The sequence below is a fragment of the Antechinus flavipes genome, chromosome 3 (genome assembly GCF_016432865.1).
Source record: "Antechinus flavipes isolate AdamAnt ecotype Samford, QLD, Australia chromosome 3, AdamAnt_v2, whole genome shotgun sequence".
Taxonomy (NCBI): domain Eukaryota; kingdom Metazoa; phylum Chordata; class Mammalia; order Dasyuromorphia; family Dasyuridae; genus Antechinus; species Antechinus flavipes.
The window spans coordinates 615052864-615080846 of NC_067400.1; the positions used below are offsets into that span (position 1 = coordinate 615052864).

Consider the following 27983-nt stretch of genomic DNA (forward strand, 5'->3'; position numbering starts at 1 on the left):
CGAGCGCCAGGCACGAAGCGCGAGGCGGGCGCGCGAGCCCCCGGGGGCGGGTAAAACCCGGTTGCTGCTGCTGCTCCTGCCCCCGCCCCCGCCCCCCTCCCCCCTTCCCTCTCCCCCGACTTCTCCCCCCCCAGACCTCCTCAGACCCGCCCCCTCCCCCCCAACCTCCTCAGGCCGGCCCCCCTCCCTCAGGCGGCCTTATCCCCGTCCCTGCACCCCCAGGCCTTGCAATCGCCCCCCCCACCCCGACCCTTCTGAGCACCCCTTCCCAGCAAAAAACCCTTCCTTCCCGCTGGCCCCCCGCCGAGCATCCCCTCCCCACCCGCCCCCTAAACGAGCATCCCCTCCCCACCCCCGGAGCACCCCTCCGGTCCCCCGCCGAGCATCCCCTCCCCCTCTCAGAGCATCCTGTCCCCACCAATGCCCCTCTTCCGCTCTCTCCACTTAACACCCCCTCCCAGCAAATGCCCTTTTCTCTTTGCCCGCCATTTAGCACAATCCTCCCGCATTCAATGCGCCTTCCCTCCCGGTGTAGAGCATCCCACCCCAGCATTTGCCCCGACTCAGACCCCCCCCTTTAGCATCTCACCTTAGCATTCCCTCCCAGCAAACGCCCCTCCCCACCCAGGCTCCCCCAATTCAATACTTAAACCATCCCCCCCAGCACACTCTCCCAGCAAGAATTCTCGTCCCTTTCTCTCCCCCCAGCTTTGTCCCCCTTCGATCTGCTCTCTGGCAAAAGGCTTCTCGGGACACAAGTCCTGGCCCGAACCCGGCCTCCCCCAGCAAAATCCCTCTCTTGCCCTGATCTCCACTCCTTGCAATAATCCTTTTCCTCCCAGCACCTTCCTCTTCCTCTAGCTCAGATCCCTCATTTTCAGCAAAAACTTCCCTTCCAGGAAATCCCTACCTTTCCACCCGAGGCACCCCCATTTAACCTCTTCTCACAAATATTCCTTTTTCCCATCCAGGCCACCCCTCCCCCCAAGCAAAAATTCCAGCCCCAATAAAAATTCTTCCTCAATTAAGCCTCCCTTTGAGCAAAAGCCCCTTCTGCCTCCATCTCCCTTCCCAGTGAAACAGCCTCCAAAACCCCTGTTGATTTTCCCACCAGCTGCCCCTTTCCCCCAACTTGACCATCCCCTCCCCTTCCTTCCACCACCCGCTTCCAGGACCAGAGGGAAAAGCTGTTGAGCAGGCAAAAGAAATTGGATTTGTGTCTGAAATTGGCACCCAGCACCCTGGAGGAAAGCCCCTGATGGTCGGCCTGTCTGTCTTGTGAGCCCCCCAAGGGTGCCTAAAACTGACCCCCCAAGAGCCTTGGCTTGGCTCTCCTGGTGAGTGTCCTTCCTCATAGGATCGTAGACTTGTGGCCCGTCGAGGTCATTTTGTCCCAAACCAAGGCCCCGAGAGGTTTTTGTGGCTTTCTGAAGGTCACCCAGGGACTGAGTGGGTGGCAGAGCCGGGTTCCCCACCTGCGGAGCCAATGATGCTTCCTCACTTCTGAGAAGATGGCTCGGGTGCCATCTGCCATGGGCAACCACCTCGCCCCCTTGTCAAACCAACCTGCAGCAGCAGGTATCCCCAAGGGAGTGGGAGCCCCTTGGGGCTGAGGGTCCAGTTCTTACCCCTTCAGTGCTTCAGACCCTCAAGGTCTTGCACATCCAGGTCCGGGAGCAATGCCTCCTTTAATTGAATTGCACCATCCTGCAGACTGGACGCACACTTTGCCCCTAACCCTCTCCTCACGTAATGGAAGAGTTTTCCTCCTGGAGGATTTTCCTTTCAGTAAATCTGGATGGAGCATCTGACCTCACGGAAGGGAGTCTCAGGGAGTCCCTGGACTAGTCAGGTGCAAAAAGCCAGAGAGAATAACAATAGACTGCAGGGTGAGGGTCCCACCTGATACTGAGTTTGGGCCCTAAGGTGTGTCAGGGAGGAGAAAATTTGTTTGGGAATTGTTTGGGATGCTGGAAAAGCTGACAGAGGAAGCCCAGTATTTGCAACCTAAATAACAGTTGGCATGTATACATGTTGGCAAAACACTACGGGGTGTTTTCCCTCAGTCCTCACTGCCTCTTCCTATGCCCCTAGAATAACCCTAGGTGCTGTTACTCCCGTTTTCTAGATTTGGAAGCTGAGTTTAAAAGGTGTATACCAGGTCAACAGCTAGAAAGAGTGAAGCAGAATTTGAACCCACATCTTAGGCTCTGAGTTCAGTGTGCCATTCACTTTACCTTCACCTCAAAGGGTGGTCCAACTTTGCAATTTTAAAGTTGAAGAAACTGACTGAAAGAGACGGCGCGGGAGTGACGAGAGCAGAATGAGTGCTCCCATTTTGGGATCCCCCAATACAGTGACTTATCAGACTAAAGTTTTTCTGGGACAGATAGGTTGGTGTAGGTTAGTGTTTCATTTTGAAGAAGGCTGGGAAGCATTTGCTTCTCCCTCCCATGCCTTAGACATGCTTGAAAACCCATTAATTTTTCCCAAGTGACCCCAGCCTTTTATCCTGCCCCGTTTAAAAAAAAAAATTGCAATCACCCAAACCAAAAAATATTTGTGATGAGTGGGAAAAAAGTCATTTAAGATGGAAATTGCCCTTTTAAATTTTCCCATTTCTTCTTTTATTGAAATTCTTCCAGTGTTGTCCACATTCATTAAAAAAAACAACCAAAAAAACTCCACAACATGCCATAATGGAGGCTTAGCAAGTCGTCCTTATCAGGAATCCTGATTCTCATCCTGCTTTTCCAGTCACACGTGTCCCTCTTAGGCTTTTTAGGCCACTCCTTTTATGAGGCACATAGCTTAAAACACAAGTAAAAAGAACAGATTTATGTGTGTATGCCTATATGTAGATACATGGTAAATATGTGTATATGTACACGGGCTCATATATAGTAAATTGTATGTGTGTATACGTACAGTTATATGTGTTCTTTAGGTCTAAATAAGGAATGGGGGAAGAGTACTGGGAGGCTTTGGAGGAGAGGGTGGGGGAGTCACACGTGTGAGGCTGTCGGCCCTCATTTTACAGGCCACACAGCCCCCCGAAAGCGGGTGAAATTTGCCCAGGGGCTCAGAGCAGAAACAGAATTTGAACCAGTTGTTCCTTCCGCTGCACCAAGTGAGCTTTCCCATCTCTCCTGTTGCCCACCACTGAGAGCTGGCCCCGGCCCCACCATTATCATCCTGGTAGTGCTCCTGATGGAGCAGTCATTCTGCAGAGAGAAAGGGACCAGGGCCCCTCAGAAAAGCTTCAGGAGCACTTTTTAAAAGGCAAGTGTTTGAAGCCTTCATGAAACCTAAGTTAAAAAATCCCATCAGTCCACACCTGGGAGTGCCTGAGCTGAGATGGGGGCAGCTTTTAACCTCCCAGAATCATGAGGAAAATGCTCGTGTGGATGGTGACCACAGAATGGCCAGACCACAATTTTTTATTGTTTCTGCCTAGTGTATCTGAGCAAAGGCGTGGCCCTTTGCCGGATGGGAGCGTGGATCTAGGAAGGGAGAGCAAGACACGAGCACCCAGAAAAGCCACATTCCCAGTCATTCCTGATTGCATCACCTCCGGCCAAAGGGGAAGTTGTTCTGGAGGAGGAGGAATCTGGGAAGGTTCACGAGGAAGGGCGCCTTCTTTTTAAAAGTTGGGTGGGACTTTGTGCAGCAGAGGGGCAGGAGAGAAGGTGGCCCATCATGCAGCCCCCCAGTCTTGTCAGGCCAGAGCCTCTGGATGAAAGGGACAGGAAGGGGTGATGCCACATGGTAGTTTGTGGTGAGCGCCACAGGGTGGTGCTAGAGATGGCAGCTTGAGATGCCGGCAGAATCCTCAGAGAATGGGCACTGCCAGCCACTAAGCCTCCGGGCCACCTGGGGAGGGGCCTTGGTACAGAAAAGGGCTTTAGGACCAGGCTGGGGAATTCTCCCAGGGCCAGGCTGAGTGGCAGGAATGCCGGATAGGTCCCACTCTATAGAGAGGCTTGAGGTCCAGTGAGAGCCAGCTTCCCTCCCCTGCCCCCCGCCCCGATTTGATCTTCAGTATCCTTAGTTTCTTCATCAGCAAAATGGGAATGGCAAGACACAGGGCAGTTATGAGGGTTGCATGGTAATGGAATATAAAACACTTTGCAAAACATAAAATACTGTGAAAATGTCAGCTAGTGTTAGCAACACAAGGTGAACCGTCTCCTGAAACAGCCTTGGAATATATCATCTAGTCCAGTGTCTTCATTTTACTGAAAAGAAAATAAAAAGTCAGAGAGAGGACCTGATTTGTTTTAAGTGACATAGGTGACCGCCAGGTGTTGGAGTGCATGGGGCACTTGGAGTTAGAAATAGTGGAGTTCAAATTCAGCATCCAACACCGACTAACCCAGTGTTCCTGGGCAAGGTACTTAGAATCCCTGCCCCAGTTTCCTCACCTGTAAAGTATGGCTCTTTTAGGGTTATTGTGAGGATCAGATGGAATCATAGTTATAAAGCCCTTTGCAAATCTGAAAACTCCAAATAAATGCTAGAGTTGATGATAGGGAGCCTAAACCCTGTGACTCAGTGGCTTTTCCATTGCATCACACTGCCTTTTCTCTCTCATACTTGTGAAACCACAGGAAGGGACATGAGAGGAACTGAGAAAGGATACTACAAGATTAGTGCATGCTCAGCTCCCAAAGAAGAGAGGAAAATTTCCCTCCATTCCTTTGCATAGATGATGGATAACACACCACACCATAGCCCCCCACCCCCCTCAATTAGTGGAACACTAGTTTTTTTTTTTTTTTTTGATGTATTGTTGGTCCTATTGGTTATTTCCGCTTTGACTTTTTTTTTCTTAAAAATATCAAGCAGCTTTGTTAAATGGAACAGGGAAATTCAGGTGATCTAAAAACAAAGCCATCAAGGCAAATCTATTTTAAAAAGAGAGGCGTCCACTCTCAGGACTTGCCCTCGGACCTTCCCCATCTTAGTGTCCAGTCAGCATTATGAAGTGCCAGTTGTGAGCAGGTCCTTGTGCAGGATGTTAGGGACAAAGACAAGACCAAGCCTTCAGAGATCCCAACTTCTGTGAGGTTCCGCAGGTAAATAGAGAAGTTGTGGAGACAGGCCGACCGAGCTGAGCTTTCCGAGATCTGGAGAGAGGTAGGGGTGAAGGCCTAGAATTAAGGAGGGGCAGTTGGTGAAATAAGTTTGGAAAGAGGAGCCCAGAAGGGTTCCTTTGGCCTCTCTTTGGCAAGTAGAGTAGATGGGGTGCAGGGAGGCCGATGAGAAGGCTACTGCGGTGCTCCAGGTGAGAGGCCGATGGCCTTTGGTCCACGGGAGGCGTAGTGGCAGTAGGGAGCAGCGAGACTTGGTGGCTAGTCTGGGGTGAGAGGGAAGATGGTCCCTTTGTCACCTCCAGGCCCCTGGAGGGAGGTGATCTCCACAGAAGGAGCACGTGTGGGGAAGCTGTCAGAAGTTCTTTCCTGCCCTGCCCACTGCACAGACATTGGGGAGAACCTGTGGCGGGCAGGCGGGGTCTCAGGAGAGAAGGGACCCTTCCCCCTCCAGGTGGTTCCCAGGCAGGGGCCCAGGAAGCTGATGTCTGGTTTTGCGTGACCCTGTTATGGTGTTTTCTTGGCAGAGGCAATTGGAGTTGTTATTTCCTCCTGCAGCTCATTTTGCAGATGAGGAAACTGAGGCAGATAGCATCAAGTTTTTATTTGTCCAGGGTCACCCAGCCCACCTGGGTCTAAGGCTGTAGTAACTCAGGAGGACCAGTCTTCCTGACTCTAGGCTCCCAGCTCTCGCCCCACTGGCACCCCCTGGCGGCCAAGACGGCTTGGGTCTCTTTCTTTACCTGAGTTCCTGGCCTACAGGCCTGCCTTCCACAAGGGCAACTCTCCTCATGTTAGTTTTGATATATTTAAGGTCGGCGCAAGAAATTAAATGGAAATTGGGGGGTAGGGAGAGATTTTGTGGGAGTCACAGATGACATGCAAAGACTGGCAGATAATCTGGGACCTATGACCAAATGCTTAACCTCAGTTTTACCCTGAGCTACTGTAAACACTCTGTAAAAGAAGAAGTTCAGGTTGTTTTGGTTAGAAAGGAGGACCAATTTTATGCTGATCATAAGGATGCTGTGTCTTACTATCCCCCTACAATGTGGAAGGGATAACTATTTCCTCTTTAAGTACATTTTTATTGATAGCTTTTGTTTTTTACATCATCTTGGCTTTCCCTAGTATCCTTCCTCTCCCTCTTCCAGAATCCATCCCATATAACAAATAGCACTTATTTAAGATTTAGAAAGAGGAGAAAAATAGCACAATGGATGAGTCTGTTGAAAAAAGTTTAAAAAAATTTTTTTCGTGTGTAATACCCCCACCTTCTTGAAGGGATGGAATGAGAGTCTATCCTCTCGTATCTCCCCAAGTCTTGTTGAGCTTTATAATTCCACAACGGGCACTTTTTGAGTTTTGGAGTGGGTATGGCAGTCCTTGACCTCACTGGTAGTCATGCAGTCTGTTGTGACTTTGGCTCAGCTTGCTTCCAGGCTCCTCTTTGTTGTTCACCTTTCTCCACTGCATTTGTGGACCATGATTTGTTAGGCATTTCCAGGTAATGGGCACAGTTTTAGTGTTTTGGCTCATTTTGTTTAACCATAAGGAAAAGGTGGGAGTAAGTTCAGTTAGGGGTTTGGACCTGTGCCCCAACCATGGGCTCCAGCTCCTTTCCTGACTAGTTCTCCAAGGACCTCCAGAAGTGTTGTCAAACCATTGAGGAGTGGAGGGGGAAGGTCACTATTCTTTTTATCTTTCCACTAATTAAGTAGGAAGATAGAAGGAAATAAGATTTCTTCTTTGTGCATTAGAAAAAAAATTAAAGACAGTACCATGGGATTAAAAAGAACTTTAAAACATCAAAACATCAAGTCAGACAAGCTTCTGAAGATCTGTATCCCGCATCCTAATTCAACTGTATTGGGATTATACTTGGGGATGTTGAGATGTATACATATGGACTTGTCTAATCGGAGCAGAAGGTGCCCCACTGAGAGAACCAGTAAGGAGACGGACATGGGCCCCACTTTTAGACAAGTTTGACTGATGCCCTTCAGTCTTTACTATTAGGTTCTGAACAGACTCTTCCCTGCTCCATGCCCAGTGTTTAAAAACCCCCAAACAGACCAAACACAAGCGAGCATTCAAACTGCAGCATCACAGGCCTGGTGATGAGGGGGAGCCGGCAGCTGGCCCATCTGTGAAAGGGATCCTCAAGCCCATTTCCTGCCAAGGGCTGGGAGGCCATGATGGCGTGGCCCGGCCCAGTCTGCTTGGGGAGACAGTTGTCCTAACTGATAGAGCCTCTCCTGCATCTGCTGATTTTGCCTTTTGAGGCCAGCCAACAAGTTTAATCTCTTTCCCACATGTCTTGACTACAGCTGTTCTATTCTGCCCAAGTCTTCTCTAGTTTCAGTATACCCAGTACTTTTAACCAGTGCCCCTGTAATAGGCATAAGAACCTGGGCCTGCTTCCAGCCCAGGCTGCAGAGATGTCATCCAGGGAGGCAGTTTTTGGGAAGGGTTTTGGCCAACCAGCCTCACCAGCTGCCACTGTCCCTGAAGGATAAGGCACCTTGAAGGAGAAGCGAGAGGCAGGATGTGCTTGATCACCATCTCCACCATCAGGTCCACCATTTCTGATGGAGACAGCCTAAGATACTGAACCCAAGAACCTTGGGGATAACCAGCTTTCCAGCCCAGTGCCTGATGCCCTCACCCTAGGTGGCTGCCCCTGTGGAGATGCAGCCTGGCCGTTGCCCTGAAGATCCAGAAAGGAAAGGTCTTGTCACCAAATGCCTTGGTCCTGCCCAGTGCATCAGCTTCAGAAATTGATTGGATTATCTCAGTGGGGATGACATTCAGGAAGAGGCAGCACCTTCTATTTTGCCACCATACCCCAAGGGACCTTTCTATCTGGATGATCCCTGCAACCTTCTGTGGGTGTTATATCCTCATAAGAATAGGAGCTTCCTGAGGGCAGCCTGGGCCACCTGCTTTTCTATTTGTTTGTTCTGTTTATAATAGTAGCTTTTTGTTTTTCAAAATATGAGCAAAGATAGTTTTTAATATCCATCCTTGCAAAATCTTATGTTCCATATTTTTCTCCCTGCCTCCTTATCTCCCCTCTCCCTTGGACAGCAGGTAATTCAGCATAAGTTAAACATGTTTTTCTAAACATATTCCCACATTTATCATGCTGTACAAGAAAAATCAACTCAAAAAGGAAAAAAATGAGAGAAAAAATGACAACAAAAAAGGGGAAGGTACTCTGTTGTGCTCCACGTTCAATCCCTATAGTCCTCTCTGTGGATGCAGAAGGCTCTCTCCTTCACAAGTCTATTGGAAGTGGCCTGAGTCACCTCATTGTTGGAAAGAGCCACATTCATTACTTGATAACATAATTTTATTGTTAGTGTGCACAGTATTCTCCTAGTTCTGTTCATTTCTCTAAGTATCAGTTCATGTAATTCTCTCCAGGTCTTTCTGAAATCATCTTACTGATCATTTCCTACATTACAATCATATTCCATCACATTCATACCGTAACTGATTCAGGCATTCCCCAACTGATGGGCATCCACTCACTTTCCAGTTATTTGCCACCACAAAGGGGCTGCCACAAACATTTTTGCACATGCAGGTCCCTTTCCCTTTTTTATGCTCTCTTTGAGATACAGACCCAGTTTGCTTTTCTGTTTTTTTTTTTTTAAAGCTTTTTATTTTCAAAATATATGCATAGTTTTCAATATTCCTCCTTTCAAAGCCTTGTGTTCCACATTTTTTTCTCTCTCCCTTCCCTCACCCCTCCCTTAGGCAGCAAGTGATCTAACATGTATTAAACATATTCAATTCTTTTATACATATTTCCACAATCATCATGCTGCATAAGAAAAATCTGATCAAAAAGAAAAAACAACGAGAAAGAAAACAAAAAGCATTTCTTTTTATTTGTATCTACATCATTGGGCACTGTGAGTCTTTAGTAAATGCTCCATTCATTCATGACATGGACTCTACTGTCCTGGTTTGCCTTTCTCTGGACTCTCTCCAGCCGTTTTTAAATCGGGTTGTCCAGAACTGAAACCAGTGTCCCAGTGAGTCTAGTAAGGGCAGAGGAGAATGAGCTAGATGCTCACCACTAACCCCTCAGTGGTACCCGTCAGTGTGGAGGTGCCACAGTCCAGACCTGCACCCCTCCTTGTTTCTCAACCTCCTTGGGGCCAAGCTTGGTCCTCCTAATTACACAATGTTCGGCTTAGTGGCATGGGTCTTTTTGTTTACATTGTTCCCTTCATGTGTGTTGTTTTCCTGGTTCTGTTCATGTCAAGTGGCACTGGGCCTGCACTCATGAGGACCCCGGTTCAGATCCAGCCTCACTCACTGCTGGGACCCTGGGCAAATCATTTACTCTCTGTTTGTCTCAGTTTCCTCAAAAGTAAAATGGGGATAAAAGAGCATCTGCCTCAAAGGACTGTTGTGAGGTCCAAAGGAGATAATTTGTAAAAGTACCTGGCATGGTGCTTGGGGCATGGTAGAAGCCATATAAATGTTTATTTCCTTCCCCTAGCCATTCCCAGATTAGAGCCACCAGAACTGAGTTTATTTCATTTAATATATTAAAAAATTTATTACCCCCCTATTTTAGAGACCCTGCTCTAGTGATACTAAAAGGAAACAAAGCTTGACTCTTGGCTTCAAAGGGCTCCCAGGTTACAAGCAGGCCTGAGATGAGCTCACAGATGGCTATGAAACAAGTTAGAAGCACAGGAGAGAGAAGTTGAGAAAGGGGGGAGCGTCTTGAAGAGTGGGAGTGGGGTGGGGAGATGAGAAGATGGAAGCATGGGTGCAGAGAAGTTCTCATGGTTCTGTGAAAGTAACATCCAGCTGAGCATAACACACAGAATGAGCTCAGGATGGCAATGAATGCTGAGGACCCCTCCCTCTTCCCCCCCCCCAAAAAAAAAGGGTTTGAAAACTCCTTTGGAAGAAGGGAGGATCAAGAAAGAATACAGGGCTGAGGCTCTGGGATTGAGAGGGTGAGGGCCAGAAGCCAGAATCACTCACCTTTTGGTTCTGCCTTCTGTGACATAGAGAAGGATCTTGGAGAGATTTCCAAGCCACCTGACATAGCCTAGTGGCTGTGGGAAAAACACTTGGCAGACCTCTGTGCTCCATTCAAATATGAGTTCTAAAGGATAGAACCAAAAATGGTGAATAATCGGGTCCCCGTGAATAGGGAGATATTAAAACAGCTCGTGGCCCTTTCAGGTTACCAGGCTCGGATGAAGCCTAGGAAATTGGAAGTACTGGAGGATATTACTGCTGAGCCACCTTCATGGTCCTTGAAAAAATGGGGAGAAGTAGAAGAGGAGAGGATTAAATGGACTGAGTTTTAAAGAAAAAACAGAAGAGTTTGCAAATTGAGGGCCAAAGAGTTTGGCTTTTAATTACTCAGAGCATTCTAGGATATCTTGCAAAAGGAATGGCTGGTGAACATCTAGAAAGGGGAGCAGTGATACCAAAGACTGGCTCGTGGCAGAACAGCCTCGGTTTTCTTTTGATAATGTCACAAGACTAGTAGATGAGGGGGATGTAAATATTATCATTTTTGGCACGGTCACTAATGCTACTACCCTTGTGGAGAAAATGGACAAGGGGGCTAGAAGGTAGAACAGTGAAGTAGAACCCACTGTCTGAATGATCCGAGTAGATTGATGTGAACCTGAAAAGTTGTTTCTTGTAGAAGAGCCCACAGATCTGTGCTTGATCTCCTGCCGTTTATCATTTTTAAAATGATGCCTTAGATAAAGGCTTAGTGGCTTACTTACTAAGTCTGCAGATAACCCGTGCCAGATGGCAAAATCCAAATCAGTGTTGACAGGCTCAAATTTAGGGCTGAATGGAGTAAAATGAGATTAATAGGAATTAATATAATCTTAATATTAAGTCAGAAGGGTGATGCAGCCAAAAGGCTGACTTCTGCTCTGTAAATAGAGGAATGAAGTCTAGAATAAGGACATTACTAGTCCTACCATACTCTACCCTGATCAACCATTGTGATCTGCAGTATTGCATTATGGGTGGAGCGCCATGTTTTAGGGAAGACATGGATAAGTTAGGAAATGTCCCCAAGAGGATGATTTGAATAGTGAAGAGCCTCAAGTCCTGCCTTGTCCTGGAGGAGTTTAGCCTGTAGAAGGGAAGGCTTAGGGCCTGAGAGCTCTCACCACTTAACTTGTCGGAATCAGAAGGATTCATATTTGATAAGGGCACAGAAGTTTGCAAAGTGTTTTCCCATAGCCACAAGATCCTTCTCTTTGTCGCAGAAGACAGAACAAAAAGGCGAGTGGTTCTGACTCCCGGCCTTGTACCCTTTCTTGATTCTCCCTTGTTCCAAAAGAGTTTTCAAAGCCTTTTATTTTTTTTGGGGGGGTCTTCTACATTCATTGCTAACCTGAGTTCATTCTGTGCTTTATGCTCAGCTGGATGTTACTGTCACAGGCCCCTGAGAACTTCTCTGCATCCTGTTGCTCCTCTGTGCTTCCATCTTAAGACCTATATGGACTTCCTGAAGTGGTTTCCCCTTTGGCAATCCTTCCCTCCGCTCCAAGCCCTTTGATGCCTGCCTTCATGGAGGGTCTTCTCATCTCTCCATCCCACCCCACCCCCAAAAATGTTCCCCCCTTTCTCAACTTCAGCTGTCTGTGACCTCATCTCAGGCCTCCTCCAACCCCGAGAGTATCCTGAAGGCAAAATTTATCTCTAAGGCAGGGATTTACACACAACAGGAGGATAATAATTTTTTTTTTAATGAATTAAATGAAATGAAGCCAATTCTGGTGTCTGATCCAGGAATGGTTAGATGAAGAGACTGTTGGAAAGTTTAGATTTGTTTTGCTTGGTCGTGTAAAGTGAGGAAAGTGAATGAAAATGAAGCAGATTTAGACTTGCTACAAGGCTTAGTTTCCTAACAATTAGATGAATTCTGCACCCTCCCTAGAAGTCTTCAAGCAGAGGTTGGATATCTACTTGCTGGGAATGTTGCAGAGGAGACTTGGGGTCAGCCATCAGTGGTTGGCCTAGGTGGCCCCCAGGGGCCCTTCTGGGACTCTGATGGCCAGGCAGCACGGTTCAGGAGGGACACTGAAGTCCACCAAACTCCTGTAGAAAATTAAACCTTCATCTTCCAAAATCTACTTTGAAAGGCTAAGTAGAGCAACCAAGGAGAACTCTATTCAACTACAGGATGATTGATATGCCTTCTGTTTAAAGGGAGGACAACCACGGGAGGGTAGGGGAACAGTTCTCTTCAGATGATGCAGACCTCAAGCCTCTGGACCTGGCTCTGGTCTCTTCTCTTTGAGGACCTTCTTTGTCAGTAAAGATTTCCATCTTGGGGAACATCTTCACTCTCTTCTCTCCTTCATCCCCCCTCAACCTTCTAATTCTATGAAATTCTGAGTCCTCTGTAGAAGAAAATCCAACTCGTGTGCTAGAAGCCCAGTTCTGATTATTTTAATGTTCAGGGGTGCCAAGGGAGGACTGTAACACTGTTTTCTGGTCACATTTGGCCGGCTTTCAAGCCATCATTTATAATATGGTAGCATCTTGTCCCCTGTGCCGGTTGTCTTTCCTTTGCTATAAGGGCTTCCTGCAGTATTGATCAGTGAGGTCAGAGGTCAGTGTTCTGTGACTCAGCTCTGTAATATCAGCAAAAGAATATTAATGAAGAAGATAGGTTAGGGGGATCATCGAAGAATTGCTGCAGTTTCCCAAATTTAACAAGGCCTTAAGTTTATATTTGTATTGTCATCTTTTTGAATGTATTTCCTGTTCTTACTTTAGAAAGTGGTTCTCTCTCTTGATGAAGAATCTGAATATACCAGCTTCTCTTCTGTCCTTAGAATCCTAACATTTCTTCCAGGTACATCTCAGGGGCCACCTCCTCTGGGGAGGAACCACTCTTGTCAAAATGTCTTGTACTTGCTCATCTATTTACTTGTATTCTCTAGGGGAATGGACAGGTTTTGAAGGCAGGTATTGTCTGCCATTTTTGTTTCAGTCTTCCCAAAGTGCCTTATGCTAGTGGATGCATGACAAATGCTTGTGGAGTGAAATGCACAGTATGTGTCTGCAAGCCTTTATGCATATTTTTTTTTCCTATCATCATTGGTGGAAAAAAGGTTCCTCACTCCTGATTTGGCCCATCAGGTGATTTTAGAAAGATAAGGAAACTGAATATGATAGGCCTGTGATTTAATGAGTGAACTTATATGAAGTGCTTTACTTTGCAAAGCTCCCTGTGACGATTTGCCAAATGAAAGAGGAGAACTTTGTGCCCTGAAAGTGAGGAGATGGTCTTACTTTTCCTCTTTTGGAGAAAGTAAGGAAGCTAGTGTGACTGATGTCTAGTTGTGTGACTTTAAGCAGAAAGCCTGAGCTAGTCTGAAGGCCTGGATTTAAGTCCTAGCCCCATTATTAACTCTCTTTGGGACCTTGGGCATAGACAGGGACCTTTCTCTATAGAACGAGGGGAGACTGAACTAGACAATTTATCTCTAAGGCCTCTTCCACCTCTGTTGTTTTGTGAGACTAGGCAGTGGGCTGGACCGCTCCATTTATTCATTCACAAAAGAGATTTCTGCAGGGATACAAAGATAAATGGGACCCAGACCTTATTTTTTAGGATCATCTGATGTAATCTAGTGGAGGAAAGGATATATATGAATAACTGGGATACCAAGAAGATAATGGAGGGAATAAGCATTTATTAAGTACCTGTTATGTGCCAGGCACTATTTTAACAGTTTCATAAATAAAAAAGATCCAGACAAAATACTGTGAGACATTTGGGGAAGGAAGATTGCCTTCACATTTCCTCTTCCTTGAATGAGGGACTGAAGTGAAGGAAAGAAGGGATTTGAACAACTGGAGATGCTGGCCATGAGTCAACTGTTCGGAGGGGTGGGAATAGTTATTGAGTAATTTAATTTAACTAGAATGTAAAGTGTCTGTGGGAGGGCTGCTGAGAAGAGGATCAAGATTCAAGAGAGTGTGAAGAGGAAGCAATGACAGGACTTCCTAATGGATGGGATTTGTGGGATCGAGGAGAACAAGGTCAAAAATGACTCCAACGTGCATGATAAGAAGCTGGTTGATGCCTTTTAGGGTTTCTTATAGTTTTGTCTGCTCCATGTTTATCCTTAGGATTTGGATTGGACCTCAAGGCTATTTTCTGCCCACTTTCAAATCTCACGTGGTCAGCTTGTTGGAAATCAGAGAGTGGCTTTTGTCCAAGACGTGGCAGTGGAGCACCATGGACCAGTACAGCCTTGGGGATGATGGTGCCCTTCAGTCAGAGATGCATCTTCCTGGATTTTCAGAGAGCCAGGGGCTGAACTGCAGTGACACCCTCAATCGGGATCTGTGCCCTAACACAAGAGACCTGCTCTATGCTGGCCTGAGCAGTTTAGACCTGGACCCGGGCCTCCCAACACCAGATATGGCCAGTGAGGCTCTGGAGGACAACCTTGATGCCCTCTCCTTGTATTCAGGGAAGGAGGGAGACTCAGCAAAGCTGTTGGAGGAATATGCTGACTCGGACTCACAGCCTTCCTTGCAGGGTGAGCCTGAGAGAGATCGAGGGGGGACCCACTGGTCTTGTGGGAATGCCATGGCAGGGGTAGGGGTGGGACCCCCAGTTATCTCTGGGGGCTGAAAAATTCTCCCCATTCCATCAGAGACTAAAAACTCACTTTTGTGTAGATAGTCTATTATTCAAGCCAACGTCCTTCTCTTTTGCATAAGAGTTGAAAGGGAAGAACTGAGCACATTTTAAAATTATGTAGTTTAAATAATAATCTGGTTCACCTGCCAGCTGCCGCCAAAGAATAAATCAAGCATTTGATTAAAATCACTTAATGATTTCTTTGGAAATTAAGTTGAAAATCTGAATGCATCAGACTTAAAAAAGTACTCGATCTGTTTTTCTCAGAAGTTGCTTCTAAATACCTCTATTTGGGGGAAAAAATTATCAGTGCGAATTGCTGCTGTTGTCTCTAAAGAAGTTCAGATGCTTTGCTTGAATAAACTTCACAGAACTCATTCATTGCCTACCATGACATACTTAGAGGATCCTAAATCTAGAACTAGAAGGATCCTCAGAAATCATCGAATAGAATCCATTAACTTTATAGATGAGGAAACTGAGGCCTTTGGAAAGAACACGATTTGCCTACTGGTTTACTTCACTATCATTAATGAGGCTTTTAAAAAAAAGAGAAATGTTTTTCTCTTAGGAAAATTGAAGGAAACGAGGCTCAAAGAGAAAGAGACAGCATTTGGGGGACTATCTGCCTCTCTTTCTCTGGCTGGTTTTCCATAGACAGAAAATCTGAAACACCTTCCAGAAATGTACCTAAGCTGAACCAACAGACTGTGATCATCTTAAGATGAAGTCTTCAACATAATCAGAGGGAGGGAGGGAGAGTGGGAGAGGACAGAGACAGAGACGGGGGGGGGGGGGGAAGAGAGGATGGGTGGGTGCTGGCGAGCGTGTCTTTGGGCAGCGGGCAGTTGTCGGGCACCTCAGCTCCGCGGGTGCAGTCGGTCACTGCTGTGGGCTGGCCCCCGCTCCCTCACACTGGGCCGAGGAGTTGGAAAAGCTGTTGAGTGTGGCCCAAGAGTCCGCACCCTGATCAGAGAGAGTCCTACAGGCCGTGGCCTTTGAGCGCTTCATTCTGCAGATGGGGAAAAGGAGGCGCCCTGAGCCAGAGCGACAGAAGCGCGGGGAGCCCCCTTCCAAGGGCAGAGCCCTGACTCCCCTCCCTGGGGTCCCCTGAATGTAACTTGTTCCTCTCTCTCTCCATTCAGACCTGGGGCTGGGCGTCCTGAAGGCTTCTAAAGAGGCAGACGAAGGAGGCCGGACCAGCTCGGGCAGTGCCAGGAAAGGAAAGCGGCAGCACAGCTCCCCCCAGAACCCGTTCCTGGATTGCAGCCTCTGTGGAAAGGTGTTCAGCAGCGCCAGCTCCCTTAGCAAACACTACTTGACGCACAGCCAGGAGAGGAAACACGTCTGCAAAATCTGCAGCAAGGCCTTTAAGCGTCAGGACCACCTGTATGTGGGAGTCTGGCGAGGCCCCGCGCCCTGGGGAGGGAGGCCGGGCGGCGGGGGAGGGCGGCGTCTTCTAGGGTTCGCCCCTTTGCTCCCCCTCAGGAGCCAGTTTGATGCTGTCCGAGGCCACGGGAGGCCACGGGTGACCCTTGCTCAGGCGCCTCAGGCGGGCCCGGAGGGTCGCAGCCTCTCTGGCTTCATCTGGCTCCTGAGGCCCAGAAGCTCAATTTGGCCTCGTAGCAAGTGATTGTTAGGGTGAGCCCCCTGCTGGGGGCGGCGCCAACTCGGTCACTCGGCGGGTTAGGCGGGAGAGCCCGCTGAGGGGACAGGTGCGCCAATGGCCACGACAAGAGGGAGGAAGAGAGGGCTAGACAGGCTGCTGTGAAAAATGGGAGTGCGGGCGGGAATGGCCGGGGAACCGGAAACGCCAGCTGTGGGGGTCTGAAGGAGGAGAGCGCCAGGACCAAGGAAGCCCCGAGCCATTCGGAGGCTCCCATGTTGAACCTGGGAGGAGACTGGGGGGTCCTGACCCTCGCATCTCCCCAGGGAATCAGAAAAAGTTCTTCCCACTGTGCCCGATTAATTAGTTTTCCAAAGGGAATCTTTTCCATGGATCCCAGAAACGTTCCTTTTGTTCTTGGTGGATGGGGTAGTGCTGTGTCCTCCCAGTCCAACAAAGATGGGGCTAAGACTAGTGCAGTCAGAGCTGGGACTAGCGGCTGAGGGGGGGGCTTCATCCCGACGCTCGACCTCTCCCCGGGGTCCCGTGGCCACAGATTGATTGTGCTCACCAGGGCCCGGCTGCTTGTCCACATGTGACGTGTCGGGGAGGAGTTGTGTCCTCCCAGGGGAACCGTTTGGAAGACTCCTCAGGAAAGAGGCGCCCACAATTATGTGCCGAGATAGCTAGTCTGCCCAGGGCGCTCAGACGTGGCTAGCGATGGAGACGGTCAAGATGGGGGAGATCCGGCCCTTTCTCTAGGGGGACGACATGAAATTTGTCCCAGTCATCTCACCGATTGTCCCTTTTGTGTTCTGGCTCCAGGACTGGACACATGCTGACCCATCAGAAAACCAAACCTTTTGTGTGCATTGAGCAGGGCTGCAGCAAGAGCTACTGTGATTATCGTTCCCTGCGCCGACACTATGAGGTGCAGCATGGCCTGTGCATCCTGAAAGAGGCCCCTCCAGAAGAGGAAGCCTGTGGGGACTCCCCCCATGCCCACGAGGCCGCCGGCCAGGCCGGGCCCAGCAGCCTCCGAACCCTGGTGCCCTCCGAGGCCCGCTCCCCCAGCTCCCTCCTGCCCAACCGAGATCTCCTGCGGTGCATTGTGAGCAGCATTGTCCACCAGAAGCTCCCCTCACCTGGCCCGGCCACTGCAGGGGCACCAGATGTGGATGGGAGGGGCTCACTGTGCCCCTGTCCACCCAGTGCAGGCTCTGTCTCCTGTACTCCTGCCAATGCCCTGGCACCCACGGGAGCCCTGGGCATTGAGCCTCCTGAGGAGCCTCGTCCCCCAAGAAAGGATCCGCCCCCCTCTGACATGTTCACGGTTATCCACTCGGGGAACCTGGCAGCCATGGCCCCAGGGGGAGAGAATGGAGCCTCTGACCCAGCCGATTCAGAACTGCCTTTTCTCCCACTCCCGTCCGCTGGGCTGGAAAGTTGGTCCGATGGGGGGACCCTGCCTTGCCTGCCTCTCTTCCGAGGCCAGGCAGTCTCAGCCAGCTCCCAGCCATCTAGTCACAACTTCCAGTGGGTCAGGAACCTGCCCGGCTGCCCCAAGAGCAAAGGGAACAGTGTCTATGTGGTCCACAAGCCGGCTCCGGTCCCTGCCCGGGACGGCTCCGAGCCGGGGCCCGGGCCCGGGCCTGTGTCCCCCCTGCTGGACCCTTTAGCTGCTCCGGCGGGCGCTGGTCCGGAGGACGTGCTCTCTTTCCCTCCCACGCTGCTAAAGGCTCCGGGGGACACCCTGAGTGATGCCAGGTTCGCTGGTGGGGAGGACAGCTCGTGGCCTGCCCAGAGGAACAAGTACGAGTGCGAGCCCTTCCCTTGGCAGAACCCTGGGGAGCTGGGCCTCCAGGATGTGCAGAAGCCGAGCGGGCTCCCCCCGGAGAGCACCCCGCTCTTCCGGCAGCTCTTTCTCAAGTCCCAGGAGTCCCTGGTGAGCCACGAGCAGATGCAGGTGTTCCAAATGATCACCAAGTCCCAGCGGATCTTCTCCCACACCCAGGTAGCAGCAGCTCCCTCTCAGCTCCCACTCCCAGAGACCAAGCAGGCTTTGCTGAAACCACTGCAGGGCGTGTGGCAGCAGCCTCTGGCCCCAGGGGCTGACTCGTTCCATGCTCTCCCGGGAAACCCCGAGCAGGAGGGGTCGCCGGCCCGCAGGAGAAAGACCCAGGCCCTGTTTCCAAGAGAGTCTTCACCTGGGAGCACGAGGCGGGACCCCAAGGGAGGGCCCAAAGTGGCCCCTGCTTTGCCTTCCCTTGGATCGTCCCTGGACCCTTGCGGGAATCCCGACGCTTCTATGACCAAGCAGTTGCGGTCGGCCAAAGGGAGCGTAGGTCTGGGGGATGTTTTCTCCCCAGCGCATCCTCGGCCGTCTCCATCGGGGGTGGAAGAACCAGCCGGAGGCCAGTTCCATTCCAAGCTGTCTCAGACAGAGAACGGCGCGCCCTCGGCCTCCAAAGGGGACAAGAGTCAGACCTGTGCCAGAGAAATGGGCTATCGACTCTTCTCCGGCAGCACCAGAGCCCAGCGGTTCTCTGGTTTCCGCAAGGACAAAGTGAAGATGGACATGTGCTGTGCAGCCTCTCCAAGCCAGGTGGCCATGGCTTCCTTCTCCTCAGCCGGAGCCTCCGCGGAGCCCACGCGGGACATGAAGTCCAAGCTGACCATCTTCAACAGGATCCAGGTGCTTGCTCCTCTCCCTCCCCCTCCTTGGCCACAGTCCTGGGGGTGGAGGGGTGTGATTCTCCAGAATTCCTAGGACTTCCCTGCCCTTTTCCTGCCCGCCTTTTTCCTTTAGCTCTTCCTGCAGACGTTTGCTAACAGTATAATCATAATCCCTTTTCTGCCGAGCTTCAGGCTTTATGGAACTTTTTATTTGTGACATCCCTGGGAGCTTTAGCATACTTGTGTTGAAGGGTCAGAGACGGGAAACTTCAATTCAGTCATCATCAGTGAAAGGCCTCGATGTGCCAGGGCCTGTGCCAAGTGGCAGGGCTGCCGAGAGAGGCAGAAGACGGCCTCTGTCCATCTGATGGGGGAGGGACTGTACACAAAGCGAGCTCTGTATGGGATCAGTAGAAGTGATTAACAGGGAAGGCACTGGAATTAAAAGCAGTTGGGGGAGGCTTCCCGTAGAAGGTAGGATGGAAGGGAGGCAACCCACTAGCTTAGGGAAACTCCGCTTCCCCGACATCGCGATGCCTGTAAAAGATGTGATTTTCTTCGTTCAAACCCAGTGGTGAGACAGAGAGAGAAAATCACCTCTTTGGATGCAATCCTCACCCCTCAGGTGATTACATTTCTGAGCTCCCCGTCCCGCGCAGGATTGCCGAGGAAAGGGCCTTCGTGCGGACTGCAAACCCATCTCAGAATGGTGTCCAGGAGTGGCTGACCCTCCTCATCTTGCCTCCTCCGGGAGTATTGGGGTGTTTTCTGGCTGCCATCTCTTCCCCTTCATTTCTGACACATTCACTGAGGTGCTTTGGTTCTCTGATCTGCAGGGCGGGAACATCTACAGGTTGCCCAACCCAGTGAGGGACGAGAGCCTGGTGACCGGATGGTGAGCTGAAGCCTTCTGGGCCAGGAGTGTGGCCTTGGCGTGGGGAGGGGGCGGGCCTGGTGAGCCAAGAACCGGACCTGGAAGTCCGTCCAATTCAGCAGACATGTATGAAGCATGACCTGTGTGCTGAAGCCATCCCTGCCCTCAGGGAGCTTTCACACTAGGTTTCAGTAAAATCAATGTTTATGAAGTTGTGCAAAATGAGTGGTGGGAGACAGAAACACACACAGAGAGAGAGAGGGAGGGAGGGAGAGAGAGAGAGAGAGAGAGAGAGAGAGAGAGAGAAGGAGGGAGGGAGGGAGGGAGAGAGAGAGAGAGAGAGAGAGAGGGAGGGAGGGAGGGAGGGAGGGAGGGAGAGGGAGGAAAAAGTAACAAAGAAAAGGGTGAGGGGCATTAGGTCTTAAACTCCCCCTTGAGGTCATTCCCAAAGCTTGTGGCCTGACTTTGAAGGTGATTTCTGCCCTTAGCAACCAGCTCAACGGTGTCTCTCCGGACTGGACGGAGCCCAGAAGCACTTACGTCTGCAAGAACTGCAGCCAGATGTTTTACACTGAGAAGGGGCTGAGCAGTCACATGTGTTTTCACAGTGACCAGTGGCCATCACCGAGAGGGAGGCAGGAGCAGCAGGTAAAGAGGAAGCAGGATCTTGGCCATTTCCCTTCCAGGGAGGCTTCTTACTGGGGAGGGCTGCAGGGCTCGGGTTAAAGAAAGACCCTGAAAGGAGAGGTGTCATTGACCTCAAAGGGTCTGAAATTTTGGCAGATAACACAGTTTGTGTGTGGGGGTGCGGAGGAGGGCTGATAGTGGTGAACTGGAGTTTGGGTACTTTGGGCCCTAACTGCGAAATGCAAACCCCATCGTTGGGCTGGGCCTAAGTCCTGGGACTGTGCTCCCTTAGAAAACAGGAGTCGTCCCTTGGTGGCTTGTGAAGCATCAAATGGAGGAGAGAAAACTTCTGCCTTGGCCCTGAATGCATATTCACCTTGCGTCTTCCCTGTCCCTGATTCAGGTGTATAACACAGAATATTGCAAACCCCAGAGATTGGTCCTGAGGCCAGAGGGGGACGGACAGAGTCCACCGGGAGCCAAGAGGCCTTTGGAAGACCTGGCCGCAGCGCCTTTGGTGACCCCCGTGTCTGTCCCTGTGCCAGCTGGGAGCCGACCTCCAGGGAGCCTGACCAAGGTGGGTGGCGACTGGGGTGCGTGCTGCCGGTCTGGAGGGTGGGCTCGCAGGAATGCTGTAGGACCAAGGACCCTGTCAGTCTTTTATCAGAGGGGAAAGGAAAACGCAAACTCATGGGCAGCTGCGTGGCACCAAGAGTGGGCGAGGAATACTTTGCACACAGTGGGCAGCCGAGTGAGGGGAGGGTGCAGGTCTGGGAATTTCTCTGTATTGGAGCCAGCTTCCTGTGCCCAGCCCCTTCCTCTCTGGGCACAGCCTTGAGGTGAGCGGCGCCCCAAGGGCTCCTGGAGCATGCAGCCCATCAATCCTTCTGGGGGTTCCTTCTTGCCTTTGGTCATGGGGTAACCAAAGGACAGGCTGGAATAATGGAAAAGTCAAAAAGATTCCTGATCCCAGCTCTGACTCTGACTGGCTCTGAACTTGGGTGTTGCGTTCACCTTTCTTAAACCTCAGTTTTTGAGTCAGCGAAATGGATACACAAACTCAGTTACTGTGGAGAGATGAGTTTCTGTTCACTGCAGGTGGTCCTTTGAGGCTCTCGATGTTTTCATCCTCTAGGGACATGAGAGGGCTGGCCGAGAGGAGAGAGACACTAAGGAAACCAGTCAACACAGAAAAAGAAAAAAACGCCCCCAGCCCAAGGCATTATTTATCCCTCCTCCACCTTCGGTTTTTGGAGAGATCCAGCCAGGCCCGGGAGGCTGCTATCAGAGCTGTCTGCGCTCCCCCGTGTTCCTGGTCGACCATCTCCTGAAGGGTTTATTCCAGTGTTCTCCATATACGCCGCCGCCAATGCTCAGCCCGATCCGGGAAGGGTCAGGATTATACTTCAACACTCTTTTCTCCACGTCCGCTCATTCTGGTCCCGAGAGGCTCTACGGGGCTGTCCTGGGTGAGGGAGAAGGACCTTCTGCACGCGCCCAGCCCTCCCTTGTGTCTGGGGCCGTTAGACTGGGATCCGGGTGGGCACAGCGAGGCCCCGGCCCCTCTCGGCCCCTCTCAGCATGTGCTTCTAGATTGCTTGTAGAGCTGGAGCTTAATAAAGCCGCAGGTGACCTTAGAACTCAGAATGTTTGTGTCAGAAGCAACCCGAGGGCCTAGAACATCAGCGCTTGATATAGAACGCTTAATGTTGAGCTGGGAAAGGGGCCTTCGAGGCGATGCCGGCCAGCCCCTCTTTTGTAAAGGAGGAAATCAGTTGTGGTCTCTGAGTTTAGGAAGGCTTGTAAGCGTCATCCGAGAACCGGGGAGAAGGACCGCTGGGACCCTCGGCTTCCCCGTGTAACGTCTGTGGTCCTGTGTTTTCTAGACCAAGTGGATGGCTCTTTTGGAATCGCTGTGGTCAAAGACGACACCAAGATCAGCATTGAGCCGTGAGTGAGAGCGGGCGATGGGGGGTGGGGGCAGGGAGAACCCTCTTCCCACCCTGGTAACCCTGTGTGACACCCTGTGTCATCCAAGAGAGATTCTGGGAGAAGGCCTGAGCCCAGGGGCTGGAGTGGGCCCATTCAGGCATTGCTCCTCATCAGGGAGAGTGTCCGACAGCCAGGAGCAGGTGATCTCCGGCTGGCCGCGGCTGCAGTGACGAGGGGGCGCTGCCCTGTGGGTCAGTCAGCCAGTCACCAGCACTTAGAGCACGTTGCCTCGGGCGTCAGTTACCGGGCTGGGGGCTGCCGGAGATGCCGACGAGAAGGGGGCCCAGAATAAGTAAATAGGGACTAGTGAGACAAGAAGAGGTCACTTGGGAGAGAGACCGGCAGTTGAGAAGTCTTTATGTAGATGGGAGCTATTTCTCAGAGAAAGGGGGGGATTCCATCAAGCGGAGGTGAAGAAGGAAGGGCTGTACTCGACTTCAGGGACAGCAGAGTATGAGGAACGAGGCTACGGGCAGCTGGCAGCTTTCCAGGGGGACCCTGGTCAGCTTTAAAAGGCTATTGTCTGAGAGCAGGAGGAGCTACTGTTGAGGCCCTGGGGGAGGACAGATTGGAGGGGCAGAGATGAGGAGGAGATGGTTCCTGCTGAGCTTGCTATAACAACCCAAGACAGGATGTGATAAATGCCATTAAAAAGGTGCCCGGACAGGAGGCAGATCAGGGAAGTCGGGGCAAAGCCTCCAAGATGGAAGAGGGAGTTTCCATTTGGCTTGTATGTAGGGCTCTCTACAGAGAAGATGGGGAGGCGAGGGAGCCGGGTTATGGAGGCTGGGGAGGCCGGAGGCCGGCAATGCAGGGACACAATGAGAGGTGGGGCGGTCCCTAAGGAGGCACCTCCCCTGCCTTCGACATCCAGAGGGCCTGAGGGTCAAGAAGGAGGGTGACTGCCCTAGAGACAGTCCCTGCCCACAGCGAGGGGCCCCTGGCCGAATCGCCGACCCCATGCGCTTTCTCTGATCTCTCGGTGCCTTTCAGTTATTCTCTGTCACTGTGTGCGTTGTTCCCACTTCAGACACATCAATATAGGGAGCCGGTTTCAGGCAGAGATCCCAAAGCCCAGAGAGATTTCTCTGGCAGAAGGTGACCAGCATGGCGCTTCACTGGTGTGGAAGCCATGGGGAGATGTGATGACCAACCCAGACACGCAGGAGAGAGGTGGCTGCCACTTGTGGGTCTCCCCGTTTGCCTCCCACTCCCAAGGGCAAGGGCGTCCCACACCTCTCCCCTCGGCTGGAAAGCAGGGCCCAGTGGCCCCTGAGACGTCTGGCTGGCTGGGAGCCCGCTCCGGAATGAGGGGGGCCCCCTTGCCCAGCCCACCGGGGGCACGGCACCAGAGACCCTCTCCTCTCTTTTTGGTCTCCTTCCCGCTCGTTAATCTGGGCGCCCGGTCCCGGGAGGTAGCCAGGGACCTGCCTGGGACAGTCAAGAGAGGCCCCGTTCTTGGTTCTGGTTTAATGATCTTTGGTTTCCCCTCCCACTCCCTGCGTGTCTCGTCGGGACCATAGTGACTGAGCTATGTAACGTGGCCTGCTCCAGTGTGATGCCAGGAGGGGGGACCAATCTGGAACTCGCTCTCCACTGCCTGCATGAAGCCCAGGGGGATATCCGGGTAAGGGGCTGACCGCCGGGGGGCAGCCCTCCCTGCCCACGACACCCCAACCTCGGCTTTAAGCGGGACTTAGTCTCCCAGATTCCGGGGACATCCCTGAAAGTACCCAAATGTGGGCTCACGTTTGGCCTAATTTTGTGTCTTGTGACAATGACAGAAAATAAACTCAGGGCCATGCTCCTCTCTCCTGAATTCACCTCCATTACCAGCTATTGGCTAGCCGGCCACCCCTGGGGTCCAGAACAGAAGTCACACCTTCCCGTTCCCCTCCCAGTCATCAGCGCTTCCCCTTCTCCCCTCTCTCACCCCACAGACACTCAGTGGCCACGTCTTAGGGTTCTTCTCCTCATCCCTTTTTTCCACCATTGGCGAGTTCGCTAGTCAAGGCTTCTCACCCCTTGTCCCTGGACTCTCCCCTGCGAGGGGCTGCCCTGCCTGACCCACCCTTCACACGCCCAGGCATGGAACTTTGCTGCTGGAGGAGCAGCTTCGTTGCCTCAAGGAGGCAAGAGGTCATCCTCTGACCTTTACAGCCTTTCACCTGCCGGCTTCAGGCTGGCTCCAGACCCCTGCCCTGGCTCAGCCCCTGGACGCCGTGCCTCCTGCCTCTGCTTTGGCCGGCCCCCCGGCTCATCTGCTGCTAGCCTCTGCTATTCAGGATCCCCCCCAAACCACTTTGTGGTGCAAAGACGCACTTTTCCTTCTGATAGAGCATCAGATCCCCAAGGGCAGAGCCTCTCCCTTTCCTCCGTGCCCCCAGCATTATGCCTGGCTTTGGAAAGTCCACGGAGCTGCTGAGGGAATGCCTGACCTCCTAGGATAACAAATAGCACTTACTGAGTGCCAGGGCTCAGGGTGACGGGGTGACGGCTGAATTTAACGGAGGGGAGCTAACAAAAATACCCAGTCTTATATGCTAGAGGCATATAAAATGAAGCTCTCAGAAAGAAGTGAAGGGGGAGCCTTGTCCCCACTGGGTGGAGCCTCACCAGGTGATCTGCCTTGGTTCTAGGATGCTCTGGAGACCCTGTTACTTAGAGGACCCCAGAAGGCTCCATCTCATCCTCTGGCTGATTACCGTTACACAGGCAGGTGCCATGTCTTCAGGGGTCCGGTCCCTGCTGGGGACAAGGCAGCCCTGGCGTTCCCTGGGGGCTGGGAGATGGGCCAGGGTGTGGTCGCGAGACCCCGGCACAGGGGTGGGAGGGAGCACCCCCTGGGGTCGGTCTTCTCAGAGCCGGGCCTTTCCTTCTGGCCCACAGGAGAATCACCTTTTTCCCCCGTGTTTGGCAGGTTCAGATATCTGGACTCCTGTGGAGAAGAGACTGTTCAAGAAGGCTTTCTGTGCCCACAAGAAGGATTTTTATCTGATACACAAGACGGTAAGGGCCTGTGCCCATGTGGGCACCTGCCACCATCACTCCTTCCCCCCCCCCCCCATGCTGCCTTCATAACAGGGGGATGGGCTGCTTGGCTGGCGGAAGAGGTGGCAGGGACTGGCCCTTTGGCCACTGCCCCACAAAGGGAGCCCACAAAGAACTCAGAATTTCACCCTCCCAGCAACCCTTCCAGGCACATTTTGCAGTTGAGGAAACTGAGGCAGACAGGTGCAGACAGGTCACGCAGCTACTGAGTATCTGAGGGCAGGTCTGAACTCGGGTCTTCTTGACTCCAGGGCTCTACTGCATCAGCAGCTGCCCATCTCCCCCTTCTCTGCATTCACCTCTGGGCATTCCAGAATGAAATGACACAAATGGGCAAGAAATAGCTATTTCATGAGGGCCTCTGGGTGGCCCTGGCACCGGCCCTGCCTTCAAGGAGTCAAAGCTGGAAAATTGGTGAATAGGAAGAGATCAGTTGGGGGAAAGTAGCCTCCAACGCCAGCTGTCATGGGGGGCTCGGGAATTCTCAGCGGCCATGGTGCAGGGCTCTGGGCCGGTGGTCAGACGCTGCCTGGGTGACCCTGGGAGAGCCACTTCCCCACCGTTTACCCCAGTTTCTTCTGTAAAATGGGCTGGAGAAGCAAACTGCTCCAGTGTCCCTGCCCCAGTCGGGGCCACAGAACCGGGCCCAGCTTGACCACAAAGCTGGCTACGGAGCCAGTGTTCTTTCCTGGGCCCTCCTGGAGGGTCGATGGACTGGTGGCTTGACAGGTCCCGGTGGGCCGGCATCTAGAGTGTTGTGGGGGCGGCTGCTCGTGAACATTCTGTGACACGCTTCTCTTTTCTCTTACTAGATTCAGACAAAGAATGTGGCTCAGTGTGTTGAGTATTATTATATCTGGAAAAAAATGATAAAGTTTGACTGCGGCCGAGCCCCAGGGCTAGAAAAGAGGGTCAAGAGAGAGCAGGATGAGGTAGAAAGGACAGAAGAAAAGGTAGAAGGATGCTCTGGGAAACCTGTCCCAAGTACAGCCCTGACGTGTTGGGGCTCAGAGGCTCCCTACTGTCCCCGGTGGGGGGGGGTCCAGAAGGGACGGGATAGCAGGACCCTGCTTCGTGACCTGAAGCCCCTCCCCATCCCCCCCTTGCCACTGCTGGGACGTCGCTCCCATTGTTAGGGCTTCCTCTGGTAGGGGTCTTATGTCTCTGGAGCCCGGGCTCCACGGGGTGGGAGGGTCCTGAGCCTCTCCTCCCCTCAGGTAAGCTGCAGCCCCCGAGACCGGCTCAGTCACCGACCCACCCCCGAGCTGAAGATCAAAACGAAGAGTTACAAGCGAGAGGCCAACGTGACCTCGAGCCCGACCATCGGCCCCAAGAGGACGCCGGAGCCGCCAGGGAGCGCGGAGAGCCAGGGCGTGTTCCCCTGCCGGGAGTGTGAGAGGTACTTATCCCCTTTGCCCCCAGAAACCCCCCTTGCCCTCTGTCACTTTGTCCTCCGAGGGCTTCAGACGTGCCGTGCTCCCCGCTTTCTCTTCAGGGTGTTCGATAAGATTAAGAGTCGAAACGCCCACATGAAGCGCCATCGCCTGCAGGAGCACGTGGAGCCTCTGGTCAGAATGAAGTGGCCCGTGAAGCCCTTTAGGAGTGAGCCACGAGATGAGGAAGAGGAGGAGGAAGCTGGGGCGGAGGGGGGCCCCCTCCGGTGGTGATGGGAAGAAGGCCAGGATCCTGGGGGGGCCTGCCCGGCCGGGGCCTCAGACCTGGGGAGAGCTGGTGAACGGGCCCGGAGGGGCCGCTGGGGGCACCGGCGTCTCTCCCGGGCTTGGTCCGATGGGAAGTGTGCCCCCGACGTGGCCGCGTCTTGTCTTGGCTGCCCCATTGGATAGCCCCGGGGTCTGATGGGGCAGCCACATCCTAGGTTGGGTCATAATTAGGAGCGGGGCAGGGAAAGCACAGAGTCATCACACGCTTCTCGGTCTGCGTGGTGTGGATGTCGGAGGCTCTGTACCATCCAGTGGGGTGACCTCTCCCCTTTTTCCAATCATATCTCTTTGGGAGGAGGGGGGAGAAAAAAAGACAAAAAAGTTGGATCTGAGTAGCTCTTAAATCTTTGCCTAAGTTTTGGGATTTGTTATTTTTGTTGGAAAAGGCCAAGATTTCAGAGAATCAGTGGGAAAATACCTTCATAACGATGACATGTCAGGGCCTCCCTCACCCAGGGAGGGGCCCTCTGCATTGAGTCCAAGGTCCTGTGGTGACTTGTACATTGTTTGGTTTTTTTGTACGTGCCTACTGTATAGCTTATTAAATTGGGTTTTTGAATGGTTCTTGGCGTGCTGCGGGGACTTCTTAAAGCAACAGAGGCCTCCTGACCTGCCATTTTTCATCCAGTTCAGTTCAGCACTTATGAAGTACCTACTGTGTGCC

The 27983-nt window shown here is 52.0% G+C and overlaps 1 protein-coding gene across 4 annotated transcripts; it reads left to right on the plus strand.

Moving 5' to 3' along the window:
- ZNF541 (zinc finger protein 541) lies at positions 1-27883 on the plus strand. 4 transcript variants are annotated; one of them, XM_051989270.1, is made up of 16 exons: positions 1-1337; positions 14253-14668; positions 15918-16161; positions 17204-19073; positions 19891-19949; positions 20417-20576; positions 20959-21132; positions 21691-22024; positions 22442-22505; positions 23578-23720; positions 24071-24174; positions 25187-25262; positions 25468-25556; positions 26411-26551; positions 26816-26997; positions 27094-27883. In XM_051989270.1, the coding sequence occupies exons 2-16, from the start codon at positions 14362-14364 to the stop codon at positions 27263-27265; spliced, it is 4119 nt and encodes a 1372-aa protein (XP_051845230.1). In that variant the 5' UTR covers positions 1-1337; positions 14253-14361; the 3' UTR covers positions 27266-27883. The 4 variants fall into 4 exon arrangements, with proteins under 4 accessions (XP_051845230.1, XP_051845226.1, XP_051845227.1 ...); XM_051989266.1 differs by lacking the exon at positions 1-1337 and having other exon boundaries at positions 13813-14668; XM_051989267.1 differs by lacking the exon at positions 1-1337 and having other exon boundaries at positions 13813-14668; positions 26411-26530.
- Positions 27884-27983: the final 100 nt, after the last annotated feature.

Excerpts from the sequence above, each read along its gene's own strand:
- ZNF541 (XM_051989266.1), top strand. The coding sequence starts at position 14,134 with ATGGGATTTGTGGGATCGAGGAGAACAAGGTCAAAAATGACTCCAACG. Across the intron at positions 16,162-17,203 it reads TTTAAGCGTCAGGACCACCT|GACTGGACACATGCTGACCC; the intron begins GTATGTGGGAGT and ends TTCTGGCTCCAG. Across the intron at positions 24,175-25,186 it reads AAGCCCAGGGGGATATCCGG|GATGCTCTGGAGACCCTGTT; the intron begins GTAAGGGGCTGA and ends CCTTGGTTCTAG.